General features: G+C 41.0%; 2 protein-coding genes across 3 annotated transcripts; one reads left to right on the plus strand and one right to left on the minus strand.

Annotated features, from left to right (window-relative positions):
• Positions 1–30: 30 nt before the first annotated feature.
• On the plus strand, positions 31–8,171 carry gtpbp1 (GTP binding protein 1). Of its 2 annotated transcripts, XM_071473947.1 has the most exons (14): positions 36–512; positions 2,058–2,169; positions 2,291–2,471; positions 2,893–3,076; positions 3,799–3,963; positions 4,306–4,429; positions 4,540–4,654; positions 4,732–4,876; positions 4,964–5,146; positions 5,378–5,513; positions 5,651–5,829; positions 6,298–6,459; positions 6,780–6,830; positions 7,048–8,171. In XM_071473947.1, exons 1-14 carry the CDS (start codon positions 318–320, stop codon positions 7,162–7,164), a joined length of 2,049 nt encoding a protein of 682 aa, XP_071330048.1. In that variant the 5' UTR covers positions 36–317; the 3' UTR covers positions 7,165–8,171. The 2 variants fall into 2 exon arrangements, with proteins under 2 accessions (XP_071330049.1, XP_071330048.1); XM_071473948.1 differs by lacking the exon at positions 6,780–6,830 and having other exon boundaries at positions 31–512.
• sgsm3 (small G protein signaling modulator 3) lies at positions 8,128–21,663 on the minus strand. The gene is made up of 21 exons (XM_071473946.1): positions 21,491–21,663; positions 16,776–16,865; positions 16,373–16,458; positions 16,000–16,063; positions 15,634–15,845; positions 15,293–15,400; positions 14,718–14,861; positions 14,320–14,515; positions 13,924–14,069; positions 13,427–13,660; positions 13,052–13,234; positions 12,677–12,832; positions 12,498–12,552; positions 12,340–12,389; positions 12,060–12,212; positions 11,887–11,957; positions 11,540–11,588; positions 11,224–11,309; positions 10,941–11,063; positions 10,545–10,605; positions 8,128–9,889 (listed from the first exon to the last, which is right to left on the minus strand). The coding sequence occupies exons 2-21, from the start codon at positions 16,780–16,782 to the stop codon at positions 9,806–9,808; spliced, it is 2,268 nt and encodes a 755-aa protein (XP_071330047.1). The 5' UTR covers positions 16,783–16,865; positions 21,491–21,663; the 3' UTR covers positions 8,128–9,805.
• Between the last annotated feature and the right edge of the window lie 275 nt (positions 21,664–21,938).

Below are 21,938 nucleotides of genomic sequence, written 5' to 3' on the forward strand. Positions count from 1 at the left end.
TGAGCGGAAAGTAAAAAAAAGGCGTGTAAATATCCTTATACACACACACCTACCTCATAATTATAAAAGAGGTGGTGGTAATTTTATCTTTAAATGGCTCTAATGCGAACTGACAGCGCATAAATAAGCAGCATGTTATTGTAATGTTAGCCGATTAACCCTGTTTTGACTTTTTTAGCGTCAAGTCATCTAAAGCATAGCTGGCGCTGCCTGGTTCACGCTGGCGTGTGGAGCTTGCGGGGAGCTGACTACCGTGTGTTTGGCCATCACAATAATTGAGACAGCTTGAGATTTATTACTGCAAGCCTGGCATAGAAATGGCATCAATAGCAGCGGCGCATGAGCCAGGTGTAAGCCCGGGCTCCGTACCGCTGGCTGATGCTTTAGTCCCTGCGAGCATATTCGCTCCGGACCGGGGAGGATGCGGGGATGACGCCGGGGACGAGTGCTTCGAGGACGCGGACCTGATCAACGGCGAGCCCGAGGACCGCGGTGTTGACTTCACTAGCAAGGTAAAGCAAGGCCCTGGATATAGCAGCGCTGCGAAGCTAATGTTAGCTAGCTGCCCCTGGGAATGAATGAATGAAACAAATGATTGCTTGTAACTGTGTAATTACCAAACATGGCCTGCTGTCCCATACTGTTGCTGCTGAGTACCTTAAAACCAAATTATCACGCACGACTGGTTGTGCGGACTCGGGAAATTGCTTTTGCTGACGTTAAGTAAAACAGCTAGTTGTGGCTAACGCTAGCCAAACCTAACGCTTACATTAGTTGCACATTGCACCATATGTTGCCAACAGTGTCTGTAGCTAACCACCTCTGATGATGCTGTTGCCGCCTAAAGCAAGGCAGAGCTACATGGCAACTCTGTTGTCAAACAATACAAAAACACTGGGTTTGACATCGTGAGGCAACCCTGATACAAAAACACAGTGGCTGATGAAAATCAGGAAAACTGAATAGTGAGGTGGGGTTTTCCCGCTGAACCACTACAAACACAATACCTGTGAGCAGTAACTGAGTAAAGACAACACCAGGCTGTGGACTGTTGATTTTAGTACAGGTAGCCATAAAAAATATTCTAACTTATCAGATGAGTTTGAGTTATGACATGATGTAAACCTGAATGTGTATGTGTAAGAGTGACAGCAATCAGGTTTGTGTCAGGAAGGGTCAAGTTGCACACTACAGTGGTATTACACGTCCCATAAACAGCTTGCACGGTGTTGCATCAGGAAGGCCGCTCCTTGTTCACCTTTGGCTCCTGTCAGTGTCATCAGGTTCTGTCAGCCTGATATGCTCCGTGGTAACTTTATCAATAAACTTTGATTTACTTTTGTAGATACTATTCATGTGACATTACACTGTGCCTTTTGGTGTAATGATACTAAACCATGATATGCTTATACCGTGCCATCAATTTACCTCGAATTGCATACATTTTAGCCACAATCTACTGGCTTGACTGTTAAAACATGAAACGGAAAACCTAAAACACATTTTCACAACAGGAACACACATTTGTTCCATTTGAAGGTCATAGTACCAAAACAACTTTAAATTTTTAGTTGATTTCAAAAAACACACCATAAAATGATTTCAGGGTTGTGCTTAAATTAAATAATGAAAAAAGTGATTTTGGTCTTCTTTTACTTTTGTTTACTTGTCCTTTACTCGTGGTACTGGTCGTGCTAATCAAGCTTTTTAGATCTATATAAGCAGAGATAATAGTTTTGTGTTCACATGTAACCTTGAGGTGTTTCATGGGAAGAGAAACAGCTGTGTTCATGTGTGGAGAACAGCTTTTGAACTTGCCATTCCCTCTAGGTCCACTTTCTAGTGAGGGAAAAATGTCCAGAGTGGTTCATACTCTTAAATCCTGTCCCTGCCACTTTTAAAAGCAAACACACTCGATGCAATCACCCCTGACTTTTGAACTCCTTGGATAAAGAATTGTCTTTGATTATACATCCATCTAGAGTCATAACTGCATCAGTGGTCATTGTTCTTTCTATTCTTTTCCTCCCTCCCTCTCTCCCCCTGGAACCCAATAGCTGGCACTTGTTAGCCCAAATGGAGAGCAGTATGACTCCTTACTACGCCAGCTACGGGACAGGATGGAGGAGGGATGTGGCGAGACCATCTATGTGGTTGGGATGGGCTCAGGTGAGAAACATAAGACAATGCACGTGCTGTTGACAAACTATTTATCATCTCCTTGAACTTTTTTTTTTTTTCAAAAATTACAAAGTTATAGTAGGTCTTGTTCTCCTCTCCTGTGTTGTAGATGGTGGTGACTGGGGTCTGGATGAGAAAGATATGGAGGCCTCAGTGGCCACCGTGCGCTCCATGTGTGAGCAACTGGACGCTGACCTTATTCCACTACGAGAGCGCAATGAGACTGCGGGATTGGTGCGTGACTATCTGATCCGCAGGCGTGTGGGTGAGCTGGACTTCCTGGAGGTCAGGTGAGTGCTCAGAGATGAGAATACAGAGGGTTCATGATTACAATCGAGTAGAATATTCCATGTATAACACCCACAGCTATGGTGATAGTTCTTGTTGATTTACCAGTTCAGTTGTTCTTCTGACGTCTTCCACCATTTTTTTCTTGATTGTACCTTTTATCCTAGATGTTAAGATAAAAAATGCATGTGATTAATGTTGACTCCACTGTTGTGAATTTTGAAAGTTGTGTTAGAATTAAATAATAAAGACTGGTTTTGGTTATTGTTTTACATCCCCATCATTTTCCACAATGTTGATGGATTGCCACCTTTTTTTTTTTTTTACTACACTGATTACATTTTCTTTTAATGAGACATGTCAGGAGGTTATGCTTTTCTAGTACAGTTTAAGTGATGTTTTTGGTACTCCTGTATCCCTCAGGGTTGCAGTAGTGGGTAACGTGGATGCTGGTAAGAGTACTCTATTGGGAGTGTTAACGCATGGAGAGCTGGACAATGGCAGGGGCTTTGCCCGTCAGAAGCTCTTCAGGCACAAGCACGAGATGGAGAGTGGCAGGACCAGCAGTGTGGGCAACGATATCCTGGGGTTTGACCAGGAGGGACAGGTGAGGGGTAGAGAGGTGGCAGAGCAGAGAGGTCTACCTGTCGGCTTGACCCTAAAAGAATTGTAGTTGTTAAAGAATTAAAACTGTGGTTTATATGATGTGCAATGAGTTACACAAACATCAAAATTCTGAATGAAATATAGATTTTAACTAGAGAGGCCTGTAAGAAGTGAAGGAGCAAAGATAATGGGAATATAGAGTAAAGACTTGTGATTGTACTGCACTACCTATTGTATGTAGCATGCAATAGCACCACTGTCTTTAAATTTTCTGTCACTGCCCAGTATTGTGTGTGTAATATACATAAAAATCTCTCAAAAGTGGAACAAAGCTGGTTGTAAATGCTCTTTTGTATGCTTGGTTTAGGAACAGTTCATGTATGTTCATCCTGTCAATACATTTTATTGGCCACTGTCCATCTTTGGATCAGGATGACAGGCTTTATAAATTAGAGCTCAGGTGCTCTTGCTCAGGGGCTTCTCACCAGCACTGGGTATGGATATAACCTTGTATAATGCTTGGCAGCCTCCTCTATAAACTGCCAAAAACCAAGAAAGAATTGGACAACTACTACAAATACCAACTTGCACAAATACCATTCAATACATAGCATAGAATGACATAGACATAGGACTTGGCATAGAATTGACCTTGTTTCGAAGCAGCACATGGAGGTGGAGACAGTGTGATTATGATGTGACCCCTCCTCTGTCTGTCCCCAGGTGGTGAACAAACCAGATAGCCATGGAGGAAGCCTGGACTGGACCAAAATCTGTGAGAAGTCCTCCAAGGTCATTACCTTCATAGACCTGGCCGGCCATGAGAAATACCTCAAGACCACCGTGTTTGGGATGACCGGACACCTGCCTGACTTCTGCATGCTCATGGTCAGAAAGGGTGTGGTGTGGTGGGGTGGGTGGGCTCAGGAAGAAGAAGATGGGGTTTTTGTGGGTGGTTTGGGTTATAGGAATTTGGCATTAGGCCTGTAAATATCATGAATTGTTGCCATATATTAAAAGAAAGGGTCTGTTTAAATGTACTTTTTTCAGTTTTTTTTCTGTGTGTGTATATATATGTATATTTAAACTTGTGGTAAACCCTTCCCAGTTTTAATACTTACAAAATGTGAAATGAAGACTATACAGTGCCCACAATGTATAGAAGAAGGTTATTTTCTTGTTTCTAAAATAAAGAAATAAAATTCCCTCCCTCCCTCACTCCCTCTCCAGGTGGGCAGTAATGCAGGTATCGTGGGGATGACCAAAGAGCACCTGGGCCTGGCCTTAGCTCTGAATGTGCCTGTCTTTGTGGTGGTAACCAAGATAGACATGTGTCCAGCCAACATCCTACAAGGTGAGTCCCCTGGAGCCACGTCTTTTGTTTGTAATTAAAAGCCTAATGTGTTGCACTCCTTATCAATCTTTGTGCTGTTGTTTTTGTGGTTTTGCTTTCCCCCCTAACAGAGACATTGAAGCTGCTCCAGAGGTTACTGAAGTCCCCTGGCTGCAGGAAAATCCCCGTCCTGGTACAGAACAAGGACGATGTCATCGTCACGGCTTCAAACTTCAGTTCAGAGAGGTATGAAGTCTGTCCCAGCGAGATTCAGAATGAGAGTGAAAATGCACCTTTTAAAACCTGCGTGTGTGTGCCCCCAGGATGTGTCCCATTTTTCAGATATCCAATGTGACGGGAGAGAACATGGACCTGCTCAAGATGTTTCTCAACCTGCTCTCCTCCAGGACCTCCTACCGAGACGACCAGCCTGCAGAGTTTCAGATAGACGACACCTACTCTGTACCGGTACACAGAGCACTGACTAACTCGTCACACTAAATGCATTTTACTGCATGTAGATCTACCAAATGCTATGTTCTGTTTATATCTCAGGGAGTGGGGACAGTAGTATCAGGAACTACTTTACGTGGACTCATACGTCTGAATGATACCATGCTACTGGGGCCGGACCCTCTGGGCAGTTTCATCTCTATTGCCGTCAAATCAATCCACCGCAAGAGAATGCCTGTGAAGGAGGTTAGAGGTGGCCAGACTGCCTCATTTGCTCTTAAAAAGGTAGGAGGGAAAACATGCACAGGTTTATCACGTTAGAGCCTATTCTCAGGCGGGCTGCTCATTAAGTGAAAACCCAATCAGTAACTGTGTTGTTTTGCGGGTTCTGTGTCAACCGCATGGTCACATCTAATTTAGTGTTAGCAGCAAGGCCTTGAGATGATCTAGAGAAGTAATTGTACAACGGTGTGAATGTGTAACAGTTCTGTTTCGACCACCTGGTTCTTTGTACAGATCAAGCGTTCATCCATAAGGAAAGGCATGGTGATGGTGTCCCCAAGGTTGAGCCCACAGGCAACTTGGGAGTTTGAGGCCGAGATCCTGGTACTGCACCATCCCACTACGATATCCCCAAGATACCAGGCTATGGGTGGGTAACAGTGACATATAAAGGCATATGTATCGTGGATGACTTGGTGGTGGTGACTCATTGTTGCCTTCTTTATAAACATAAACTCATCTTTCCTGTTGTCTCTTCTCCTTTATCTCTTTCTAATCACCACTCAGTCCACTGTGGCAGCATAAGGCAGACAGCCACCATCTTGTCCATGAACAGAGACTGCTTACGGACAGGGGACAAGGCTTCAGTCCACTTTCGCTTCATCAAGACCCCGGAGTATCTGCACTGTGACCAGAGGCTGGTGTTCAGAGAGGGACGCACCAAGGCAGTGGGGACCATCACTAAGGTAGCGAAGCCCTCTGAGGGATGAAGAATGTTTACACTGGGATATGGCTAATACGATGTAGGACAGTATATTCAAAGATGTGTTTTTTTTTCCTGTTGCAACCTTGTGCTCCGTTCTGAAGCTCTAATTGGATGGAATAATTTTCAGGATATTAACTGTGATTTCTATCAAAGGAAATCAGCTGGTGACCAGTTCCCACAGCATAACAGAATACTGGGAAGGCTGCTTCCCAGAAAAATTAATATCTATCAAGAATTTAATTGCTAACACAGTGCTACGTTCTATTAAATCATATTAATAGAAAATGCAGGATTATAATGCAGGATTTGCCTCAATAATTACTTAACCTACTCCCTTGTGAAAAATGTTTGATCTAGATGGGGCTTCAGACCGTGACATACAATTTGTCTTACGAAGTGTTCCAGCTCATGGCTGATTTCTTTACTCATTGACTAAAATTCTTTTCAGCTGCTGCAGTCCACCAATAATTTGCCATCAAATTCCAAACCTCCACAAATCAAAATGCAGTCTACAAAAAAGGCACCACTCCGGAAAGAGGATGGCACCACAGCAGCTGCTGATGATGTAGCAACGATAGCACAGTCGGCAGGACCAAACACGACACAACCAGTGAGTCACAAGTCAATAGAAGCGTTGCAAATATTATACTATGAAAATACTGTGAGCTGCTGTGTATTCTATTACTCTGGTGTTTCTCGATGCATTTCCATTTCTTACTGTTTTACTTGCCCTAACACTGCTGTGTTTTTTAAGCTTATTAACTCCTCCGTATCTTCCTCCCTTTTGTTTTCTCTCTGCACCATGTTTTCCACCACCCATTACATCCTGCATGATTTTGTTTTATTTCCTCCCAAACTCTAATTTCGTCATGCAACATCACTCCTTTACACCCCCCCTCCCCTCTTTGCTTGCATGGCTGACTTCCTAAGGGAGAGGGAGATGAAGACCCTCAGATAAAGGAGGGCAACAAAGAGAACAAGGTAAAATGGGTTAATACAAAATGAAGCAGAACAGTGGAGACCCTGGATAGTAGAGATTGTGTTTTACAAAGCAAGATGGTGGAGTTCATAGCCTGGCACTCTTATTCCTTTTTTAAACATGCTGCCTGACGTTACCATGTTAAGTACTGGTTAAAAACATCAAATGTACATATGAGTTTGGTCTTATGAAATGCTTTGGGTTATCTCTTCTTTGTAGCCAAAGTCTGGAGGAGGTGGGAGGAGAAGGGGTGGCCAGAGGCACAAAGGAAAAGGCCAGAACAGCAGCACCAACTCCACAGCAGCTCCCTCCTCATCAGGAATAGGAGGCTGCTAAACTGCCCTCTCGTCCCTCTCGTCCCTCTCTGCGATCACTCCACCAAGTGTCTTCATTCCACAAACCACAAAGGAAACTGATGTTTGGAGAAAGACACTCTCCTCAGTCTTATTACTACTTGCCTTTTTACACCAGGTCCTATTGTTTTCATTTTTAAAGGGAACACAAAGGGGTATGTCCCAAACCAAAAGGCATACACCCTTTATGCATTTTAATGTCAGCTGCCTTTACTATTTTGAATGGTTTGGTTAATGGAAAGCAGTGTGGTTTCTGAGGTTAGCCTCACTCAGGATGATGATTTATTTAATTTGATCCATCTTTAACGTGTGTGTGTGTATGAAACCTACAATTCAGTCCTCTGGCTGAGTTTCAGTGGTGGGGAGGGAGGCTAAACCCAAAATAAGGGTCCAGTACCAATACGAGCAGCTATAAGTGAAACTCCCCCACTCATTCCCTGTGTATTTGCAATGAAAAACAGTTAATGTACTATTTATACTGCATATGTAAATTTGCTGTTAGTTGTGCTATGATTGGAAAGATGCCATTGTACAAAATGTATGCAAATCACAAATGAATGTAGCAGAAGCCACAGTGATTTCAAATTCTAGATATATAGAGAATATAAACTGTTACATTTTATAATTGTCAGTTATTTATTTGGCATACATGCAGAGCGTTGACTTTTGGATGGTCTTGGATCTTTCCTCCCACTCTCATCTGTGCTTTTAGATTCAGTAGTATCCATCATGCTTCCACTGTCAGTCCTCCATCTACACACCTTATACCAATAGCGTTAGTACAAACAAATACAGCACATGATCTTGTCACTCCAACAGTTGCTAATGATTTTAAAGACATGCAGTACTTGCAGTGCTACTTGTAACTTGTCTAGTACCCCATGCGTTAAGGCCTGTTGCTGTTAACATGTTGTGACATTTTTAAAAAAAAAAACACACTTTGCCGTTAAAAACTGACCATTAATAAACAGGCTTTACTGAACTTTTCAACAGTGATTCTTTTTCTATATGTGCATCATCTCAAATTTCTTCATTATATTTTTGAAAAATCCTCATGTTATATAATCTGTTGGTGTAAAAAAAAAAGAAGGAGTAGGTTTTTAACATATATTATTTTTCTCAAACATACTGTATGTACAGTCAGGCTAAAAGTGTTAATAGTCCGTCTTATTAGGTCTACATATTACAGGAGCAAAGTGGGAACTGTTGGCTGGATATTCCTTGAGTAGACACCAGACAGCAGGATATTCTGCTGCATTTCGAGTGCTGATCAGTATATTGTGATTTCAACAGGCTACAATCATGTAAACTGAATTGATTGTGTTTTCTGCACATGGGAAAGTTACAGAAAACAATGAAAGTAAAAAAAAGTCCTCACTGAATTTACATGACAGTTTGAAGCTTTACACCTGGAAGATCTAATTAGCCTTTCAAGAATAACAACCAGTACAACAAAATTGTTGCTACTGTATTCAGTAAGTACCCAATAACTGACCAGATAAAAATGTAACAAGTGAACATAAACTTTAGTTTGCCGTTTATCACAAAATAATCAAATTCATTCTGCTTTGCTGACATATCAGCCCCTACCCATTTACAGCCTAGCATTATTTAGAATGGTCCACAGTTTGAGTTAGTAACAGAAATCGCTGTTTATAAAGTATGTGCAGTTTTAAGTTGGAGTTGGAAAATGAAAAGTGGTACTGAATAAGTCCTATATCGAGTTGCTTTAGCTTGTAAGAGTACATATAGCCACAAACAACAGATGTGTTTACTTTTTACACAAAACATTGTAAATTATATATATATATATATATTGTTTATATTTATGTAACATTTACTGTAGATTGTAACACAAAGTATTAATCTGCTTCATTTACACTATGTCATACAAGTGCAGACTACACACTACCACTGATAAGGTAGCATACACACTCATACTCTTGTATTACAATGTGAAAAGGCTTTACTTGGTGTGTGCAACATTAGTATTTCATGAAATATTTGGGGGAATTCATGATACTGAGGTAAGCAGCATTCCTCTCAAAAATAATTTCTAACTTTGCTGCTCCGTGTTCAAGAATGTTCTGTTTTGGTCTTAATTTCGGGCAATTTACATGTTAAAAGGCCCAGTGTTTGTGATCACCTGATGCTGCATTTAACAGACGCACAACCAATGACAGAGAACGCACCACATGTCTCACTCCTGCACAAAACACAGTCAGCTATAAAAAGCTGAACAGCCAGTGTAGTCAGTACTTAAGAAATACTTCAGTGTTCCAGTCCAGTGTATACAGACTATTCTGTATGTGTGGACTTGTATAACTTTACGTAGTTTTTAACATGAAGTGAGACCTCCTATGGTGGATCTGAATATAAATAAAGTATGCACCTTAATGCATACATGCCTCAGCTCATACAAACCAGTCGACCTTTGTGGTGGCATGAGAGTTGCAGAGTCATCATCGTTAGGCTGTCACCAAAAGGTGATGTGACAGAGGGTCTGTGAAGTAGTCACTTACTGTAGCAGACAATGGTGTCTAATTTATGATTGACAGTCTCTAAGAAACAAGACATCAAATATACACAAGACGCACAGGAAAGAGTAGGATTCAGCTGTGTTTCTAGCCATCAATGTCCCAACTGAAGAGGTGATGTTTAACCAACATGTCCTGCACTCCTTCTTTCAATGGTCTCTGCTCCTTCTCCTGGAAAAGAGAGATGGGGAAAGCTTTTACCTAAAGACAAACATGACACCACAGAGGGTAACTCCTATTACATTGGACCTCTTGCCAAACACCAATCAGCAATTTTAAAGGAGAGCAATTTGTATTAGACAGCTAATGAAAAAAACTTGCTGACATCACCGACTGGGGTCTGGCCAGAGGTGATTTCAATATTCAACACACAGACAGTAGTGCACTAATGTTTTTGCCCTATGATGACTACTGACACCAGTGCATCTTTCAGTTTGCTGATAGCTCCACAAAGATACAAAAGGACAAGCTCTACTGACTGAAATGACATGATCTGATAAATGGTGAGAAGGACAGAGACTGGAGAGATGATTCGTTTGATAGGGTATCTTAAATCAGCAGCTTAATAAACTAATGGAACCAATGACTATGCTATAGCATCTACAGTCTCATAGGTGACATGTTACCTAGAGATCCCAACTAAAGAGGTGATGCTGAACCAGCACATCCGTAACGTCTGCTTTCAGAAGAGCAGATTTCTGAAACAGCATAAAGTCATTATGTTTTTTCCCTTGATTAATAATTAGTTGTCCCTGAGTAGTAAGACATGTTTACCAATGCTCTATATGAAGGTAATGTGGTTATCTACGTTAACTGCTTCGCTCACCTCTTTCTTGTCAGGTAGCTCACAATCTTGGGAGAGACTGAAGGCAAACTTTGATAGGACCCTGAGAAAACAACAACAGCAGTTTGTTTGTTTCACTTGTCAGATCATGTGTCTTGTTCTTAAAGTCATTTTTAGATATTCAGTGATATTTTCAAACTACTCAATAATGTGTAGTAAATATCGAAGATAGTGGGTGGATAAGACACAATACATTTTACATTGCCAGTCAAAGCCAGGAATTCAGTAGTGAGTTTGTAAGCACCTTACGCCATTTCATCATCTCAAATATATTTGCTTTTGCTTGCTCTTGTTCTCCAAATCTGAGTCAGCCAGAATCAAGAAACTGCAGTTTTATAGTTATGTGTATATAGTTATTATACGTTATGTGTTTCTTACCTGAGCTCACACTTGATCTGTACCCATCCAGGACTGCGAAGGAATGACCAGGGATGATACCATTTCTCTACGACAGCCATGCTGGAACACAGCACCTCCAGCCATAAATGCAGCACCTGCTCACTGGAGGGAGGAACACACACGTTAGTGTGCACGTTACTCATTAGTGGATTTGCACATTTTAAGCCTGCACCACCTGACACTGTGTTCAAAGTGACAGTGATGATTTCAGTTCTGTGTGTGTGTGTGTGTGTGTGTGTGTGTGTCCATCTGGAAAACTCACTTGAGGCCGACACAGACGAGAGACCTAAACTTGACATCCATCTGAGCATGAGCCGAGTCGTGGCTCATGTTGACCGACTGCACCGCCTGGAAGAGTCGACAGAGGGCGCTCATGCACTTCCAATAAACCTTTATTTTTTCAGGCTGAGTTTACAGACATGACTAGGCCTCACTAGACAGACACTCCTTTAAACAAACATACTGAGACACATTTTTTCTTGTCCATAAATAAATAACAAAAAATTTATTAATACTCAACTTTACATTGAACTAGATAAAACTAACTTGCAGACTCTTTATGCATATTGGTTACTCACTCTGTACAGCAGCTCTTCTGGTGTTAGTACTTTCCCATCTTCATCCAACCTGGTAAATACCACAGGCAACGAGCTGTTACTTTATAATTTTGGGCTGCTGAAAGTAATGTATTCTGTCCAAACATGTATCGTCACACTGTGCATGCAGACAAGGGTTAGTTCCCTATTTATGTTCTTAACAGACAGTATCTAACGTCCTTCTGCAAATCAGTCAAGTGCATCCCCGATCGCTCCTGGAAGAGTGTGGATGCTCTTGGCTTCAAAACGTGATTTTTTAAAATGTATTTTTTGCTTTAGCAGATTACAATTTTTCACGCCTATCCTAAATGTGAGTGTCTGTGTCCCACCTGTAGGTTTTACATAGCACCAGTCTCGAGTAGACAGAGTTGAAGTCCCTCTCCACCTCTCTACTGGCTGCCTGAGAAAAAAAACAGAAGACAAAGAATGCTATAGCTTAAATTTGTACAACAATAGTGGGCAGTGAGCTTTCATGTAGAATTTTTAAAAAAAACTCTCCTACCTCTTCTATGAATAACCAAGGGTGACAGGGCCCTCCCAGTATAGACGGTTTCTTGAGACCGTGCTGAAAGATGGCCTTTAGGGCTGGACAGAGTGTGCCCCTGGCCAGGTCTGTCACTGCCTCTGTCACAGAGTCATCACCTGCTAATGAGTACTGTGGAAACAAAAGATTAAGACTGATAAAATATCACATGGCCTGAACACTGTAGCAAACATCTGCTGGGCAAATCAAGTATAGAAACACTTTGCCTTATAAAGCTGAAAATTAACCACTTCCATACCTCTTTGCTTCTTTCATCTAGGATCTCCACAAACTTTGCTGGAAACCAGCCTGTTACAAAGAGCAACAGAAAATTTGTCAAATGAGCTGCGAGACAGAGTAAATAAAACTCCAATGTCCAGATGGTAACAGTGGGTGTTGATTCATAAGCTCACACACCTCTGAGGCCATTAAGCTCTCCTACCCAACAGTGTTCATCTTTCTGTGAGATGATCTGAGGCAGAGAGATAAAAACACAGTGAGATAAGAACTAGAGATACGGTGTTCTATATAGTGTACATGACTGGAAACAACAAATTATGTTTTATTTGTGTGCCTCTCTCTAAGTCATGACTCACAGTGATGATGTCATTCTTTCTGAAGCCCAGTTCATCGTCATCGTGCCGCTCGAAGTCCAGCAAAGCCTTTGCCCGTCTCCGTCGGTTACGGGACACAACAAGGAAATTTTCATGATCTCGCTGGTGGCTCTCCATGGAATAGTCAGGAGTCAGGTCCTGAAGAGACAAGATGGGAGTTAATTTAATAATAACAGTAAGCTATACTATAGCTATGAATTGAAGGTATTACAATATTAAATTTAGGACTAAACCATTTAGCCTGACATGCAAGCAAATGGAGGAATGCCTCTCTCAATGCTCTTCTTATTTTGGTTGAGTCACAGTTCACAGCAGGACACAAACACACTGTTCTTGTGCTGCAGTGTGTTAACTCACGGTACTGGAGTGACATGGGTCCAAACAGTGGAAATGCTCTGCAGTGCGGGCTATGGCCTCTCGCAGAGCAGCCACCAGCTCTGTCTGCTTAACGTTCTTAGACTTCAGAGCCTCTGCCTCATCCTCCCCAAACAGCAGGGAACTCAGGGTGGACTTCCTGCGCAGGGACTGTCTCCTCACCACCTGCTCATACACAAACACAAAATAATGTATTTGTTTTTTACTACGTTCAATAAAAAGAATGGACGTGTACACCTCCTAATCTGTCCAAGCCACATGTGGCCACAGTTTTTTTAGCACAGCTAGACAATACTTGTTTAGTCTCTGACAAAAATATTTTCTGTGTTAGCACAATTTGCAAAAACTACAACTGACCTTGTTGAGATTTGTGTTGAGTGCTGTGTTGTTTCCATTGTTGAGCTGAGCCTGTTCATTTAGGATATAGGCCAGGTGCTTGTGCCGGTGGGCCTCCAGAGTCTCCTGAGACAGCGTCCCTGCTAGTCTCATAGCTTCCCCAAGAACTGCAGGCCCATCTCTCAGCTGGCTTGGCAAGTCCGACAGAGTATTAAAAATGGAAGCAGAGTTCTCTGATGATACAAGCTCCTCCTCCTGGGGATCGGGGAGTAAATTTCACAAGGATTAATACAGAACATATGCAGTTTTTCTCTATAGTAGGAGTAGCTGGTGAATAGTAGTGGGATGATTTCTAGCTTTAGTAGTGTAAAACCACTGTTGGTATTAATTGCTGTACTGTGACAAATAGAAACCATCATGAGTGAAACAATAAAATAACTACAGAATCTCACCACTATAAAAAATAAATTGAATCAGGGAGGTAAGACTCAGAAAAAAGGGTGGTGTAGTGTAATCACCTTGATCTTAAGCATGCCCAGTGTGACCTGGAAGAGCACCAATGAGCCCTGGTAGAAGAGGAGGTCCCAGATCCTCAGGAGCAGACGGATGTCCACCACACTGGCAAATGATGTCAGGAACCAATGGAGTGTGATCAACGACAGCTCTGGATGTGCAAAGGAGGCAGCGGTTACTTACTGTATGCTATAGACTGTTTATACGCTACACAACAATTAGTCAGTCTTAGTTTTGTATTAGTCTAGCAAAATTAGTTAGTTTCATCGCACAATTTTCATGTTTTATTTTATTTAATGTATCTGAAAGGTGGTGGTAGTCTGAAGTTCACTGAATGCCCATCTTACCTCTCTGACCCCAGGCACCGCACTTTCACCTTCTTCCCGAATACCCATCCTTACCTATGTCATGCTCCTGCAGAAGGCGGTCGAGGGCTGGCAGGTACTGAACAATGAGCTGGCGGAGAACCCTCTGGTCCGTTTGGACGCCCAGCAGAGTGGAGGAGAAGTACGATGGAGGGAGGAGGTCTTCGATTAGGGCACACATCATCCATAGTACATCCTCCTCCTCAAGAAAGAGCAGCAGACAGGAAACCACCTGGGACGATCAAGACATAAGACATAAGAGAGAGACAGTGAAAGTTGAGCAATGAAGATGGAAATAGTAAGAAGAAAGCCACAGGAAAGACAATAAGTAAATAAAATAAAAAAGTGTGTGTTTATTTATCTCTGTTCAGTAAAATGGCTGGTGTAATGTCTTTTTAGGTATTAGGTTCTGTATGTACAGCAGGCGTTCTTACCATGCCAGTACCCTGACAGTACCCAATGTCTGGGTAGAGCCAGGCTAGGCCTCTCAGTACCCGTCTCAGCCTTGGCACTCCAACACTGGTCAAACTATTGAAACAGGCATTGGTTGGCATAGTCCGTAACAGGTCCTTCTCTATCTGAGGGACAGAAGTTAAATAGAACAGTTACTTCATGATTAAGAGGCGGACCTCACCACCGATGATCTGACTGTGCAGTTGATTGCACAGTAGCGCTGATATTTTTCTTCTATGTTAATGTACCATGGTAAATGCCAGGTTTCATGTGACAGTGCCATCTTCAATGCACTGTGACATTATGTGCATACCTACACAGATCTGCAGAAGATAGCTGCTTCATTCGTGTGTTCTGGGTCTGTACAGGATTCATGAAATCAATTTCAAAAGTGTGTAATATGTAAATACACCAGAGAAGATTCTCCTGATTCTTTGATTCTATATAAGTAGTTTACCATTCTATTTAGCCATGAAGTACTATGCTTCCATGCTGGGTAGGATAATCAAGTGGGATTGTGTTTGTTTACACATGTACATATAGCCAGGGATCTTACTTGTTTTGCTGTGGAGGAGTCCTCATTGGAGCTGTTCTTAATGATTTCTCTGTAGGAGATCTCAGAAGTCCTCTTTTTCTGCAGTGCTCCAGACAGCCGCATCCAAAGCTAGCAGACAGAACACCTTTCAATCTCTAAAGCTTGTTATGTGTACTAAATAACTAAAAAAAAGCAAACACTCAATGGCAACTGTAACTCTCTAGTGATAATAAACTCAATTTCAATGTATTTACTTATTTCCTTACACTAAAAATTTTGTATTATAAAGCATTTTAACCCAACCACTTCTGGTTAGCTCCACAAATAGTCCACCACTGCTGTGCCAAGTCTTACTTACTTACCTGTGGCCTCATACTGTGAGGTATGCCCCCTAGCACCAGGGAACGCAGACGCTCAGAGCGTGGAAGGACAGGATCAATGAGCTCCCAGGTCAGGTCGCCCACCGTGTGGTTGTGGGTGAACTCCAGGTGGGCTTGCCAACGCAGTCGCTGCTGGGGGTCCTCACGCTGGGGTGAGCCCTCAGTGCCCAGCCAGGACCTGGGCTCCTCCCCATCTAAGTGACAAGAGAAATGCATCAGAAATTAGCAGGTATTGGTGCTTGTCTTCTTTGTAATTATAATGCCAATCAGGAATTTTATCAATATGGAAAAAGAGCATGAAAACACAAGAAATAGGTTTATGTCTGTACATGTGAGTAAACACATTACCTTCAGTGTCCACCCTGAAGCCAAACTCATCATATTGGAGTTCAGGCTGGTCTGAGGAGTCTTTCTGTAGATTCAAACAAATAACATGCTAAGAATCTTAGCACAGACCAGATATCAGTGTCACATGAAGATAAAGCTCCTGAGGCATTTTTGTTTGTCTTTATATTCTGTCACACTGTGCAGATGGGTCATTGCTTGAAATCTTATTTTCTGCTGTTTTGTTATTAAGAGTTGACATGTTTTGCATGAGATACATTTCCTATTCCAAAATTCTCATATTCTTTTCAATCTCTATTTATTGTCATCAAAACAAAAGAAACATCTGATGAAGATTTGCATGTAAACAACATGCAACATAAAGACGCATCCTCACTTGATGGTACTTTGCCAAAATGTCCTGAGGCCACATGCTTGGGGTGAGAGCAGAGAATGGCCCACCAGGGGCTGGCGTGTAGGTACCTGAAACACAGACAGATTTATGTATTAGAGAAAATATGGCAGATACCATAAGGGCATTTTGAGAATAACTAAGCTGGTTAAAACCAGAAATGAGTTATCAAAATATACACAGAGTAAAGAGTAAGGTATTTGTGCCTGTGATGAAATCTAATACAATGAAGCAAATATTAACAATTCATGTTCATACTGCAATCCAGTCAGTGTGCATTTGCTGATGCCTTGAAAAACATTTACAGAGCCCTCCCTTCAAATTGAGAGTTTTTAGCGCTTAAGTTGAAAAAAAGTTGACAAAAAACCATAATTATTCAAATCCATACCTGACATTTTGTTGGTAGTAGAGTGAATGGCTTCTATATGCAGAGACCGCCGTCACTCTGGAGAAGGAAGGTCAGTAGATAGTATGCGCGCTGTAAAAAGCACAGGAGAAGAGAAACGGTGGGTGGTTTAATTCCTGACTCATTCTAACAACATGTGAAACCTCTCTTTAGGGGAAGACACTAAACCCAAACTGTCCGCATGATGAGTTTGCTCCATGCTTTAGTGTGTGAATGTGAGGCAAGCCGATATAAGTGTACCTTCTATCTCTCTCTCTCTGCACCCTAGATACCACTGCTGTTCTTAAAACAAACCAAAAAAACAATGCAAGTACCTTAACAATGAAGAAACAGAGTCCAGTCTTCAGTCCAACAAATCTGTACCAAAGCAAAGTTCACCTCTTCATGAGTGAAGGGAGAGACTAAGAGGTTCTACACAGTTACAGTACAGGAGAGAGGAAGAGATACTGAGATAGGGAAAGAAGGAGATTCTTGATTCTCTTCTGGCCATATGACTGCTACATTTACCAGAGGCTGATTACCTCGCTTAACTTTGTGTGCAAGTCTGTTCATGCTCTATTTTTACATAGTGAAGGTCCTGGAGCAAAATTAACAAACAGTCTGGGACATTACTGTCGGAAAACTCTTAACTAGAAATTCATAAAGACTATACTCTCTATTCACTTTTGTCATTGAGGGAACAGCTTTTTCTCTGAGGATTTACTGTCATGTTTTTATTGGGAAACACACTTCACCACTTTGTAAACTCTGGAATATGACTCTAATGTACAGAGGTCCTGACAACAACTTTTCCTGTACACTAAATCTATGAAGGCTGTATAGTGTATGTGACCACCAGACAATAGATGCATATGGTTCCCTCTAGATAGTTCATAATGTGATAATAATAGTTATTTATATTTGCAGGGTGAGTGATGCACACACACACACACACACCAATATTTATATTTGATATCTTTCATCTAGATATTACATCTCCTTTAAAAGATAATTTTAATGCAACAACAACAACCCATTGGGAAAATGTCTCATAAAATTCCAATGAGTAAGGAAAATACCAAGCATTCATTACAACCATAATGAGGTAAAAAATGAAGTGAAACTGTTGAGGCAATTATCATCATCTCTTGTGGTAAGAAATCTGTAGCCATTGTGCAGCCATCCAAGGCCCTCAGAATTCTGAGATTTTAATATAAAACACTGTTATCTCATGTCAGTCTAACGACACCAACATGTTTATACTATTTTCTCTCACTTTTCCTCTTTATGTAAATATTCAGTTGGTGTGACAGCTACAGAGTTTTTTACACATTTTTTTTTCTCCAAAAAGTTGACAGTATGTTGTTGAAGTTGAAAGTATGGACAACATGTGCTGCATATAAAAACATGAAATCTGGAAGCCATAGCCAAAGAAAGCCAATCCATAATACCCACGACATTTTTTTTTTAAAATCAGGGACAGCCCCTACATCAATCAAGCCTTAAAGTATGAGGAGGAAATGTACTACTAACAGCATAACATCTTCATATTACAAAGACTTCTACAGTGATGGGTCCATGGAAGTAACATCTTAGCAGATTCCTACAAAATCTCTAAATTACTCTTCATCTATCTGAAACTCTGAAGTATTACAATGAAATGTGAAATAGATGAGGGGGCACTTTGTAGAGGAAAATGCACAGTAGAGCATTGAGGGGGGGGACAGCATTTTGAATGTAAGCTTCTAATCCACACGTAAATACACCTAGACATACACAGGCAGACACAACAGCATAACAGCCATAACCAAAAGAGCCTCACCACCATCCTAACACTGCCAAAATGATTCATTCCAGCAGCAGACTTGTGGCATCTGAAGAGGGATTTAGGACTTAAGAGAGATGAGAAATCAATTTGAGGTTTGGAGGATGGCCAAGTACTTTCAGGCTAGCTCTGTGTGAAGCTCAGGGGAGAACTGGGATTTTGAAGCTACTCCCTTACAAGAACACAAACAGTTTAATCACCTGCCAAGAAAACCAACATGACAGGATCGCTCTTGCAAACTGTTGCATGCACTGAATATCCAACTGCAAAGGAAGCACCAAATCAGATCTGAAATGATTAGTCGATTAATCAATTGATTTAAATCAGTTTAAGTCATTTTCAAACACAAGGCCAAACATTTCCTTGGTTTGTCAAATAAATATAAGGCTTGTCTTAAATGATACTGTAGTAAACCGATCTGAACTTCCAGAGTCAAAGTATAATATGTTGGTGTGAACAACAAGGTTGTTTACAGTTTGATGGCAAGTAGTTAAGCCGTTACTGCAGCTGAAGTTAGTTTATTGGTATTATTGTGTAAATTGGTTTGCCTCGGGCTACTGCAGATATATTTTATTGAGTATATGTTTGCAGATATGGGGGAAAAAAACAACGGTTTCTTATTAGCGAATTGTATACATTATATCATTCACAATTTTAAATTGGTACATCTTATGTCACAAGTTTTCTTATTACAGAATTCAGGGTTACTTGGCAAAAATGTCTATGTAAGGCAAAATATAAGCTGATCTATTATTATCCTTTTTTAAACTTCCAATTTCCAATAATGGTATTGACCTTAAAGGTCCACTATCAGGTCTGGGCCACAACAATAAATCATTCAATAAAATACGAAAATGTGAGTAAGCATATTAAAAAACACTCCACTATTAAGATTTATGCAATTTTATGATTCAATTGTGAAAAAAAATCATTAGAGGAAGTGTTGTCTTGTTCATTAATTTACAACATTCGCCACAATGGCCACATACAACCAGACATATTGAATGAAGAGAAACCATGATAAAGACTGCAAACTATGACATTTTACAAATTTACATTATTTCACTGTATACAATAAACCCCCATACTAATTATTCAGATAAGCATCAGTTAATTCTAGATGAAGACTACTATTTGGAGTGAAATCTAAAACTTGCGTAGGCAAAAGTCAACCACTGTCAGGCAATGAAGAACATTGTTGTGGTACAGTACAAAAAAAAAAAAAACTTTTGGAAAATTCCTTAATTTCAGTTACTGTTATAAGCTTCATTAAAACGCAATCTCTGACACTACAGTCTTGTTATAATCATTTACTTCCAGGATGAAACTCCCAGAAACACCATGTAGAAACCAAAATCAAGTCCGATGACTTAGCAGAAGACTTGGCTGGGCCTAGAACAGTGAGTCTTTCCATTTAAATCTAAGCACAAGAAGATCGTTTCCATTGTTGAGGTGCGGCTGTGCTCACCTATGTTTGCTCACACTGGTCAACACCCTGCTGCAAGAAAAGCAAAGAATAACATCCTGCTCTCAAGTCAGGTCAAATTTAATATAGCCCATTATAACCAACATTATTAATCACTAATTAGCCTCAAGGGGTTTAAACAACCTCTACAGAATTACAACACTGTCTGTCCTTAGACCCTTAGAAAGGTCTTATTACATAGTAGTATTGATAATTGTGTTTGTATTGCCCTGTTGGTTTGCCCAAATGACACCCCCTCCCCTTCCCAAATACCTCCTCCAGTTGGTCTTCACAGTAACCACAACAACTGTGAGTCATTTCCCCCTCTTATTTAAAACACGCCCACCTAAACAGCCACATATGACAGAGAATTACCGCCTCTTGCCCCACCAAGTTAGCTTAGGCTGAATAATGATAGACAGTTCCTAGTTTTGTTTGGCAGACCATGTATTCCCATGACTCTCTCATTCACACACACACACACACACGTGTCACATCTATCCATTCGCAGTTTCAGTCACACGCAAAGACATGTGCCACTGTAGTGAACAGGAAAGTCACTTCATCAAGAGCAAGGAAATAAGACAATATTGGGAAAACCCCTCCAAATCCTCCACTTTCTAGGGACGTCTGAGGTAAAAACACCAGTCTGCAGGGGAAAGGAGCTTATATACAACTTACAGCTCTTGATCATTCTGGTTTAAAGCTGAGCTGCCCACAGCACTAAAGCTGTATCCACAACAAGCCACAAGACATTGGCTCACATAGAGCAACAAGTGACTCAAGTGGATTTGGTGTCTCACACACAGCATACAATCGCACAGCATAGCAGTACGTGTTATGTTGTAACATAACGATTATTATATATTTATATTTATATAGGCCTGTATATAAACTGTATATAAGCTTTTATCCGCTTTGGAAGTGTCCCTGTTAAAACAGTCACCCAGATGAGGTTCAGAAAAACTGAGTGTTATGCACAGTTGCTCTTTAGACGCACACGTAATGAAGCAAAATTATCACTTTGGGTGTTACAGTAGGAAAGTCTTCTGCATACTTGTACGCGAGTGTGTATACACCATGTCACTGTGATCCTCTTAAGATCACAAAGCTCAATTTAGTTAAATGATGGTCTCGTCAAACACAGCTGACGTCAGGTGCGGAAAAAAAAAAGAGTCTACAATGAGCAATTCCTAATTTTTCAATTTGCCCGAATGCATATACATTTATTTACAAATGTTACTGTATAAAAAAATGCAGTATGATAACGAGTCATTCCTACGAATTCATAAAACTCCTAACATCCGTCTCAGAGATCAGTGTAATATATTCACTATGAGTTGTCAGCTGTTAGCCATACATGCTACCTTTAGCTTTTAGCTAACACTTACATGCAACATTGTACAATGACCTGCTCGCACGACTTACCGTGACATTATCCTAGTGAAAACACAAGGTTATGGTTTATGGCGGATATGCGGTCTGTCGTTTGAAACGGGAAAGCACCATATGCTATGCCATCATTCCTCCCGTGTTTGTGATTTCCCTGCGTTATGCACCTGCTAGCGACGTATACCTCCGTCGTATTCTTACGCCCTTTAACGTTTTCCCTGTCCATCCTAAGAAGTAGTCCCACATCCCGGAACTACACTTCTCGGCGAAGATATCCTTCCGCAGGGGAATGGATGACGTAGGCACACGACGTGTATTTGTTCCACTCATTCATTTTTCTCGTCCCTTTCCTCATTCACTCAACACAAACGTCAAGGAGTCACGATTCAGAAATGTACAAATGATAATGTAAGATGAAATCAGCGACATAGGATTGTGGAAGTCTGAGCACATGCGGATGTTTGTGGCTTATATTTAAATGAGA

This window comes from Trachinotus anak, unplaced genomic scaffold, assembly GCF_046630095.1.
Source record: "Trachinotus anak isolate AG129_WGS33_773 ecotype Australia unplaced genomic scaffold, CSIRO_AGI_Tana_v1 ptg000003l, whole genome shotgun sequence".
NCBI lineage: Eukaryota > Metazoa > Chordata > Actinopteri > Carangiformes > Carangidae > Trachinotus > Trachinotus anak.